General features: G+C 32.0%; 1 protein-coding gene across 1 annotated transcript; it reads right to left on the bottom strand.

Annotated features, from left to right (window-relative positions):
* Positions 1 to 46: 46 nt before the first annotated feature.
* On the bottom strand, positions 47 to 9802 carry LOC143244099 (uncharacterized). Its single transcript, XM_076488169.1, has 11 exons — positions 8418 to 9802; positions 7906 to 8023; positions 7367 to 7426; positions 6927 to 6982; positions 6437 to 6581; positions 5419 to 5982; positions 4349 to 4460; positions 4064 to 4196; positions 2954 to 3068; positions 1369 to 1478; positions 47 to 573 (listed from the first exon to the last, which is right to left on the bottom strand). Exons 1-11 carry the CDS (start codon positions 8669 to 8671, stop codon positions 486 to 488), a joined length of 1755 nt encoding a protein of 584 aa, XP_076344284.1. The 5' UTR covers positions 8672 to 9802; the 3' UTR covers positions 47 to 485.
* Between the last annotated feature and the right edge of the window lie 1396 nt (positions 9803 to 11198).

Below are 11198 nucleotides of genomic sequence, written 5' to 3'. Positions count from 1 at the left end.
AAAACCTAATTGTAGATCCATTTATTCAAATTTAAATAAAAACAAATTTCTAAATGAAACACCAATTTTATTGCTACAAAAAACTTCAATTTGGAGCTTCTCATACATTTTAGTTAACACATCTTATAAAGGTGAGTTACATGTCATCACCATCTATGTATGCCTCACACATCTATTATACATACTTCATTATTTAAATCAGTGAATAAAAAAAGAAAATTACCCAGGTCACCATGGAAATTTACAAATACTACAAAACAACGTAATTAATAATGTATAGAAAATTTTATCTGTAAGTTATCAGAAATTCCTACACAACTTGATCCACTGAAACTATGTTCTTAGATCTTTTAAAATACAAACAGGATAAGCTAAGAGACACACATAGAACACTAAGTACTTTAAGTGTTAAATCATCAATATAAATGGTCAATATAAAACGTTTTATGATAAAATAGCCTGTGGTTATTGTTTGCAAAGTTCAATTACTTCTGTTTCCCAGATGGTTTGGTTTTATCCAATTGTTTTCTGGACACAGTCTTGTTCTTACCACTGTATTTCTTCTTGTCATCCCTAGATTAAAAAGTCACAAAACTCAAGTTATGCATTGTTAATAACTAAAAAACAAACTAAAACCCTGTCAGTCTAGAGAAATAAACAAAACTGAATCTGTTTTAATTAAGATAGCGTTAGAATGGACTCTTACTATTTTAACTAGTTACAAAATACGTTTATTTAACTATATAGTTAAATAGTTTTCTACAAAACTGATCTGATTAGTCTAATAATCAATGTAGAACTTAGAATCACTGTGCAAAGTAAAAAAATCTACTACACTTCAGTTCTGGCTGTAATTATACACCTTGTATTCTGGTACACATACATTGATTCTCCAGGACAAAGTGAAACTACATAAAAATAGCTAGCAAGGCCAGTACAGGACATTCCAAATAAAAGTAAAAAGACTTGAGTTCACATTTGAATTTTCCATAGTAAGGTAAAACAAATTACAACATAGCTTTCCATGGCAAGTTGAATCTTGAAGCATTCCGTAATAAAGTAAAACTTAAATCTAGCTATGGTTTTTCATGCAAAGCAGAACTGAGGTAAAATTATTTATACGCTTTTCCTAGTGGAGGTGTTGTAAATTAACAAAATGGAAATTTCATCATGCATAACTTTTAACAAATTTTTCTGTCAGGGTCTAAATTACCTGAAGAAAATTTAAAAAGCAGTGTTTCCTTTCTGGACACCAAGTTAAAATACTGCACAAAAGTACTTACTGATCAATTTCAAAAAGCAAGTTTGAACCTATATATTCAGAAATCTCTTAACATAAACTACCTTATTTCATCTAATTTAATATACCTGCTCATATGGATTTTGTCTCTGCAACCTTTCCCTCCTTCCCAGTAAGCACTTCGTTTCTTTGTCATGTACAAGAAGCATCTCTTACATGGCTTATCACTAGTATAAGCCTACAGAATAAGAAATGACATTTGTTATTAAAAAACTAGCATTAGAAACAATGACAATAAATTTGTGAAATTTTTCATGGTACTCATCTTGATTTTGCTGTTATAAAAAAAAACAAAACATTCTGACACTCAGTTACACAACCCCTTCCAAACATGTGGTCAGCTTCCAGTCAGTTACCTCTTTCTTTCTTTGTGAACCTGACATGACCGAAGAAGGTCGAAACATTGTTCACTCTTCTACGAAAAATATTTTCTCAACCCAAATGAGCTGATTTTACATATATAGAACACACACAAGTTTATTTCAAAATCATCATTTATGTACTAGTGAAATATCTAGCAGATCAGTTACACTCAAAAATGAAATTAAACAAAACCAAAGGTTGAATATGAAACATTAACTTACTCTACCCTAAAAACAATTCCATTAACACAAAAAACGTGTTTACCACAGCCACATAAACAACATTACTAATTCAAACAATTCTGGATACTTGCTAAAGTATGTTAACTATATATACAGGCTTGGTCAATTTGATACCCGTAAGGACAAACATGTAATCATGAACTATACACCAACTTTCTCCAAGTTGTGTGTTGGAAAGTTGCTATGGACGTCAGAAAAACAAACAAACAACCAAATGAGTAATAATTAACATAAAACTAAAACATACTGCACACAGCAGCACAAACCAAGGTTAGTGGGATATGGTAACATCAGTAAAAGTTGCTTGGGAACCATTGACATACATATTCTTAAAATGTAATCAGTGTGTCTCCATGAAATAGAACAAGCTTTCAGTGTATTTTACTCAAAACATCAGGATGTTTTAAAGCAATGTTTCTACTTAAATATCTGTTTGTGAATTTACAAAACTTGTAGCAAGTCAGTTTTGAATGAAAAATTATTTTCATATTCAGAATAAAAATACTTTTATCTTACATTCTCTATCCTTATACAAATCTGGTGCATCATTAATGTAGAGTAAAAAGCTGAAAAATATCGTATAAAATCTAAAGTAACAAATTTCACATTTATCTACGCTAACAGTTCCAATTTTAAATAACCAGTTTCATTTAATTTATCGCTTTACTTTAAAACCTCTCACAGCAACTAATACATCTTCAATGTTAAGGGTAAACAAAGGGATCAGGTTACAATTACACCACCACATAACCAGCTTGGCTACTGAGTGATTATGTACCCTTCCTTTTTTAAAGTTGTGTTATTTAACCTAATACATTTCACATTCTATTAGTTTTGTCAAAGAATATATTAGAATGAAATATGCACACAAAACAAGAAATTTAGCCAAATTTCTTTTGCCTTTCTAACTGAGCTACAAGTACATAAATTAATATTTGAATAAAATATTGGATTTAAGTACAAGAATGAAATATAGATCACAAACTGAGACACTGGAAAGTAGCAACACACATACAAGTAAGAAAAGTTACAAAACTAAAACAGAAACCTGTTCTTTTGCACAGAAACCACATATCATTCGAGTAGCTAGCTCCATATCATGGTCCATCTCCTTCTCATCATGACACAGGTCACATGGGTAAGCCTTGCCACAACAGGGAAATCTGAAAATATACATGGAAAGCTTTTGTTCACGTCCTTCACAAAATATTTAAAAATCTTGCAAGATTCTTCTCTGCACACTTGATGAGAATAAATACACGAATTATCTCTTACTGATATGTCAGTCTCCATTTTTCCCAGATTCACTTAACAACATACTTCTTGTACACCTAATATCATATTAGAATATATGGGTTATTTATAATCTAATTATTGTACTTTGTGGATTTTCTGGATCAATTTTTCACCATGTGAAATTAAAAAAACCTGACATTTTCCTGTTTCTATATATATTTACATATGTGCAAACAAAATAACAAAAAAATAATAAAACATGGTTCTTGAAGAGATTTTTTCCTTTACTTAAATGTTCCTTTGAAACAGTTTTTCTTCTTAGCAATATACAAACATTCATCAGTTTAGTTTTTAAAACATTTATTCCTCTTTCCAAAATTATTAGATTTTTGTTTGATATTTATTTTCCTTGTACCTTTATTTTATTAATTTCAATAACCTGTTAAACAAGTCTAAACTGTTTAAAACAAATTGCATGGATTTTGTTGATATAAAGGGTATCTATTAACAGGAAATACAAGACATTCAATACAACTGAGTACTAGCCAAGTATCTAAAATATTTTACATAGAAAATCAATGATTTCACCAATATTTCTGTTCACTATTGTTGTAGATACAAAAACATTAATTCACTAAATTTAATACAATTTGTGTACCCTACAAAACAATGAAAGGTGTAAAAAACACATCAATAATTTGAAAGTTTACACTTTAACTTATCTTCTGAATCATAAGTGTCAAGTTAATATATTATCTTACTACAGGCTTTCACTTGTTAAATATAAATGTCACACATGTGAGACACTAAGTTTCATTTAATATATAAATATTTTGTTTTGAATGATGGTACAGTTAGATTTTGTTATAAACTTAATAACAAGTAGTCTCAGCTATGATTTTACAACAAAAATGTCTTCTACCTTAACCAACGAAAGCTTTTCTTGTAATGCTTGCAAGTTCCATTTTCAGGCAGAGGTTTTCCATCTTGAATGGCAGGGTCTTTTATTAGTTTGTCTTTTCGTTGTAATCGAATCAACTGAGTTTGACCTTTGTCTGTGAGAAGAAATAATGAATTTATCATAATAAAAACAACATTATTTTTAGGATACTTAAAGATTAATCACCATAATCTGACTATATTTTTAACTTGTGTTAAGCATATTAAAAAGCATTAATTAGAAACACCAGTAAAATATGTGGCTTACCAAGGTTTTCAGTCAATTGAAGTTGACTAAATTTCACTGTATCAGCAAAAATGGTAAGTTTAACATTACAAAAGTGGCACCAAGTGTTCCTACTTTGTCCATAATGTATTCCCTAAAAAAACAAAAAAATATTTAACTTACCACCCAAACTAATACTGTCAAAACTGCGTTGAACAGTTGCATAAGGAAACTGCATTTGTTCAACTAAGTGTTAAGAGTTTTGGATAATTTATTGCTAAAAATATCTTTACTACAAAGGAATTTTTACATCATCAAAATAAAAGGACTTGATTTTTATTTGTGCACTCTCTTCCTAAACTATTAAAAAGACACTAAACTTGACAAAGGAAAATATAATCATGTCAAAAATATTAATGCATCATAAGATTCCATAACAGTTTTTGATAAAGTTCCTATAGCAGGTACTGAATGAAAAACATCACTAAAACAGCTTAGTTCTATACAGATGAAGCTTTTTTTAGTTAACTTGTCTGTCAGATAAAACTGACTAAACCTTTTCCACCTGCATTTTACATAACACAGTACAAACACCTAATGTCTGTATTCAATGACTCATGCACACGCAAATGAAACAAGCAAACATCAGTAAAAATCCATTAAATAAATGGCACTGAAAAACACAACATGGTATAGGCGTACTTGTATCACATGTGCCACGTTATGCAGTGTTTATTATACAATCAAATTCTAGGGATGTGCATGATATGATTAGCTATTTGGTTCTTTGTCCCCACCATGTGCTGTTGCTTGCATCTATTTAGCACAGCACAACAAATTAGTTCATCTTTCATTTAGAAATGCAGAATATTTTCCAAGGTGTTAAAGAATGTGAAGATTTAATTTAATCTATAGAAATCTACCCGAGACAAATAAAATCCTATGTAAATATAAGATCATTTTGGTCTGGAGCATACAATGTTATGTATGTGATATAATGGATGGAATATTATATGGAAGTTTTTCAATTAGCCTATATTTCACAACTTATTCACAGATAAATAAACAGAAAACATGTTGAATGTTACACAATTATAAATCAATGTTCTTACTGTCATGGTCATCTGCTTGCTGCAGTTGAGACAACAGACAGTCAGTTCACACATCATCAGAGGAAGGTCAACAGCTTTGCAACCTACAAGGTCTAAGTAACCAAGAACTGGTGAAAAACGATGAAGTAATGATGCACGAAAAGCTATCTCCTGCATGTGATGACACTTTGTACATTGAATAACATTGTTACGTCGAGCTGGGGTAGAAATCTCGTGTTGCGTTTTACACCTAGAGCACTGGACAGTTATGTTGATTTTTTGACACACAAGTGTTGCCACGTTCTCTCCAAGCTGTAAACTTTGTAATTTCACCTCCATACCCCGTTTAGGTGTAGACAATACTTCATTATTAGTGTCAGTATTCTCTCTTCTGTCGCTCTCAAGCACCTGGCTTTCAATATTCTCTACTGATTTTTCACTTTCTTTAGAACCATCAGTTTGGTTCAGCTCTGTGGTGGTGTCTTCATCTGCATGGTCACCATCAATATTTTGTTTTCCATGAAAAAGTTCTTCAAATGGTATACACTCAATTCCTGCAGCTCGGGCCTCTCTCTCACGTTTCACCTATATACAAAAGGATTCGTGTATCCATATCATTCACAGTGCAACTCGTTTAATTTGCTTGATATTATAATCTCCTCATATTTATATAACACAACGTGAGGTTTGGCCTCTAAAGGTTTTTTTTATTTCTTACAAGCTATTATTTAATACAATCAGAACATTTTCACTTACTATAATTACTCTATCATATTAGCTTAATTTTTGTTTTGGGAAGTTTCAGAGCTTTATCTTTTCATAAAAATTAAAAGATTTAAACATCACTACAAATTCACTGAATACATGTCTGTAACTCATGAATTAAACACGCCCATTTGTAGCCTGTCCTTTACAATACAATAACTTCTATTCAGTTTCGCGTGATTGTAACTAACATAATTCAAGTGTACCTGTTTGTTGTTTTTTTTAATATATCACCAACTTTAAAACAAAAGACAATGTTTAAGTAACTACACACCATCCTCAGCCCTTCTATGAACATGTCTTCCAAGTTTTTATCCAACCAACGAAGAAATGGCCGAAAAGTTAATTCAACTTCCCCAACTTTCTGAATGTCATCATTTCTCTGAACTAACCATTTCTGAATACTCTTGTTCAAGAACCTGAAGAAATAATTGTCAATTAATGCATACACAAAGTTTTCATCTATCATTGTGTGCACTGTCAAAAATAAAGAATAAATAAACCTTAAAAAGTACAAGTGAAAAACAACAACCAGTTTTTTTAGATATTAATATCTAAAGTTACACTTCCTGATATTCATTCCTCTAGCCAAATACTCAATGAGAATTAGCCACACACACACCTTCCCAATTTCACATCAGTGCACTTTCCATCCCTTCATATGAATACCAGACAATGTATTCAAATGTTTATCTAAGTTCATGTCACTCATGAAGAAATCTTTCTGTATAACTTTAGTTTACATCTCAACATAGTGTACTCACCTCAGTAGCAGTTCTGGCAGAGTGTCATTTTCATCCACAACTGTCACCATACATGACTGGTCATAAAACATTCAGAAAAAAAACGAGTGTAGATACTTTACACAATTCTTTTAAGTCAGACTAAAATTTTAAACCTATGAAAGGATAGATCACTCAAAAAGTAATCTTTCATCAAAACTTCACAGTAAGAATTACTTTTGTTTGATATCATTTGTAACCTTTATATGCTTGATGAAACTAAAAACATCCAGATTCAAACATTTTTTGTGTTCCAAGTTTCTATCCTACAAAACAAAATCTACAGAATCAATACAGACAGTGAACAACATCTTTACTCAATAAACTAATGTTTTTATTAATATATGATCCTTTCAGACAAGTTGTATGTAACCTTAACTTTTGTTCATTTAAAAAATTAAAATTACAAAACAAATACATACCTTGCAAGGATAGTCCTTTTCAAATACCACCTTCAAATCAATATATTTCAAATCAAATGGCTGAATAAAAAAAAATAATGCAAAGTCTGAAAATTTATACTAAGTACAGACATAACTACATTTATAGGAACACTGCAGCAAAGACAATAATTTACAAGATATTTATCAAAAATTAAGCATGTATTTACTTCAAAATTTAATATGATTGTTCTATTCCATAAACTTAGGAGTAAAACTGACAAGAGAGGGAAGGAAAATAACTGATGTTTAGATATAGAACAGTTCAATAAATACTTCACAGCATCATATAATGAAAGATAGTTTAAATGTATTCTCAAGATGGCTGGTATGGATATGTACCCAGCAATGGTCAGTTGCAAGCTCTCTTTGTTAACCTGAAATCGACCTAAGAAGGTCAAAAAGTTGTTCTGTACTTTAATATTATTTCAAGAGTTTTTAATACCAATACCAGCCATTTTTAGAATACATTTTTATTTCAAGTGGGTTTCTCATCATTATGTAATGGACAGTTTACTAACCCAGTCAGGATCAGTGGGTGTAAACCTTACAAGAAATGTAGACTCACTACCACTGTTCACATCTGACAGTTGACAGTAGTTAGGAAATCTTTTCCTAAGCTGCATTATCTCCATCTCCCTAGTAAATAAACAAATAACATGTACATCCATACAAGCATGAGCACACAGATTTCAAGACAACTTATGATCAACAAAGCAGGTATCTTACCAATCAAGTAAACCCTAACAGTAGTAGAAATCACATTTCACAACAAGCAATGTTTTACTACATTCTAACTATGGAATATACTGTTAGCTAATTCTCATTTATCTATACAGCAGTTTAAGAAACACCAAACCAAATGATCAAACAGATTTTCCTGACTAAAGGAGCAATTAACTAATTGAACAACAAATAACTGATCCATCTATGATGTTATTATCCAACACTAAAAAATCATTAATGTTAATAACTTAATTGTAAAAAATTCTAAGCAATATTTAGTTTATAACAAAATAAAAACAAAAATTACCTTAATTCCATAAGGTCATTTGGTGACAAACTGTCTAAGAGAAGTTTTTTCCTTAAAAGAGGGACAGACCCTTGACATCTTCCAGACATTTCTTTTTTAACACTGGTAGTCGATTTTCCATCAGGCTTTTCCAGCTCAATGTGTTCTGAGCATTCCTTCTGTATTGAGATGTTACCTAATGATTCAGTTACTCCTGGTAGTTTGGACGAAGCATCAGACGTTTTAGCCTGAAGCCATAGAGAATTTGTCACCATTAATTTACTACCATTACAAATTTCATCATGTTTTACGGAGGCTTTCTCCGAATCGTGTACAGAATCTTTAGCTTGTAATACTTTGGAGTTTGAATGTCTGAAATAACATTTATCTTCATAATGACAATATCCATACCACTTGAAAAAATTGCAATTTCTTTTCCTTGGAATATTTTGTTTGTTTTCCACAACAGTATTGGTGTGAAACTGTAAATGTGGATCATTTTTATCGCCTCTATTAGCTTCCTCAAATTGTTTGTGTTTTTTTTTCTAGTGAGGTTTTCTCCTCAACTAAACCTGATGAATTTTTGCACGGGTGCGTAACATTTTCTGACAAAAATCTTTTATTTTTTTGGGTTGTTGGGCCTTTAAACCGATTAGGAATATGTCTGTATCTACAAAACTTGCCATATCTACAAAATCCATTTCGCCAATAATATCGACAGACACCCTGTGGAATATTAATTTGCTCCTCTGATTTTTCAAGAAGATACGGTTTTGAAACAATTGTTGATTTATAATCCCTGGCTTTGAAACGTTGCCCACTGTTAATGCTACAATATGGCGACCGTTTCTCTTCTGATAGGCCTGTATCTACGGGGGTTTCCTTGGTTTTCAAACAAGCTCCATATTTGTTACTTCGACTGTCTTCTGTATTTAAAGGTTCCAAACCTTCTGTCAACGAATGCGATTTCACTATCGAACTACTTACTGCTTCATTTTGATTGGTTTCACTTTCTCCTGACAGACTGTATTGAAACGTTTTGTATTGAAACTTTGAAATTTTACCCTCTTCGTTTACACAGACATTTTCAGACACAAAAACTTCACTTTGATTGGTACTAGAGTTCATGTGACGAAAGCTACAAATTCAATTGATAAAAAGGCTTAACTTAAGGTTTAGTTAAGCGCTTTGCCGAAACTACAAAAACCTTAAAAGGTAAAATTAACACACAAACTTATTGAAGCAAATATTACATACACGAAAAACTATTTAGAAGCTATCAAGTTTCTTATATCTCTATCTACCTCAGTTATACTTGTGTAACTTCCAAAGTACACTTTCTTTCGTTGTTGCAGCAACTAACGCTTATTGGCTACCTCCTTGTTGCTGCGTGGTAACTGCACTCAAGGGCAAACCATTGGCTGTAACTTTCAAAGGTTAATTTCGTAAAAGATTGCAACATGCCGTGGTAACTGACGCTCGTTCTAAAATACAATACCTTCTCATAACATACAATGTTTTCATACAATGCTATTAAATAAATATTTGAATTTACAGTATTTGGTTCTTCTTCATGAAGCTTAGACAAAAATCGTCTACAAAAATATCACGTTATTGCAGTTCTTTTCAATAACTAAATATTTTTCGCCATCAAAAAAGGGGTGAGGATAATAATGAGAAGTTTAAAAGTCTATTTGTATAGGCCTGGCATGGCCAAGCGCGTAAGGCGTGCGACTCGTAATCCGAGGGTCGCGGGTTCGTGCCCGCGTCGCGCTAAACATGCTCGCCCTCCCAACCGTGGGGGCGTATATAGTAACGGTCAATCCCACTATTCGTTGGTAAAAGAGTAACTCAAGAGTTGGCGGTGGGTGGTGATGACTAGCTGCCTTCCCTCTAGTCTTACACTGCTAAATTAGGGACGGCTAGCACAGATAATCCTCGAGTAGCTTTGTGCGAAATTCCAAAACAAACAAACAAACTATTTGTATAATTATGGTTGTAAATAAGCTTTACTGTTTTGGAGATATTTACTGCTTAAAGTAGAATATAAAAATGCAAGCATATTTGAATAATGATTTATTATCTATTGTTTCTGTGTTCGTACTTTAAAGTAAACAACTACTTAAATTAAGTGTATGCGTTTTATAAATGTTAAACCATTTGATTTACTATTTGTCCCACAGTGGCATGTCGGCGGACTTACAACCTTAGAAACCAGGTTTCGATACCCGTGATGGGCAAAACACACATAGCTCATTGCGTAGTTCTGTGCGTAATTACAAACAACGAAATTTACTATGTATCACTGATTTATACTGGTTATCTCGCTGTTGTAAACTATATTATCAATCTTACAATTAGACGTTCGCTCGATAAGTATGCTAATCTTGATATGTAATAACACCAGGTTTATAAAGTTCATAAAATTTACTTATTAATCTGACAGTGCTTGGAGTTTTGAGAAGACATATTATAAATACGATAAGCCAACGTGTGAAAATTAAGGAAAGTATTAAGAGTGATGCAGTTGGTTCAGTGTCATAAAAATTAATTAATGTTAAATATACAATAATAGTAACTTTTACAGTAGGGAAATATTTATTTTTTTAAATTAAATTCTCAGCTGACCTTTGCCCCGAAAGTCTAGATAATAATTGTTTCCTAATGTCTAGTTAGCTCTTGGTCGTTCATTTGATTTGGTTGGACTCATCCTTACGGTATTGTCTCCTTGGTATTTTGACCCGGCACGGCCAGGTGGTTAAGGCACTCAGCTCGTAATCTGAGGGGTGCGGGTTCAAATTC

This window comes from Tachypleus tridentatus, chromosome 2 (genome assembly GCF_004210375.1).
Source record: "Tachypleus tridentatus isolate NWPU-2018 chromosome 2, ASM421037v1, whole genome shotgun sequence".
Lineage (NCBI taxonomy): Eukaryota > Metazoa > Arthropoda > Merostomata > Xiphosura > Limulidae > Tachypleus > Tachypleus tridentatus.
The sequence above is the reverse complement of the archived record's forward strand: the minus strand, read 5'-3'. Positions and strand labels throughout refer to the sequence as shown.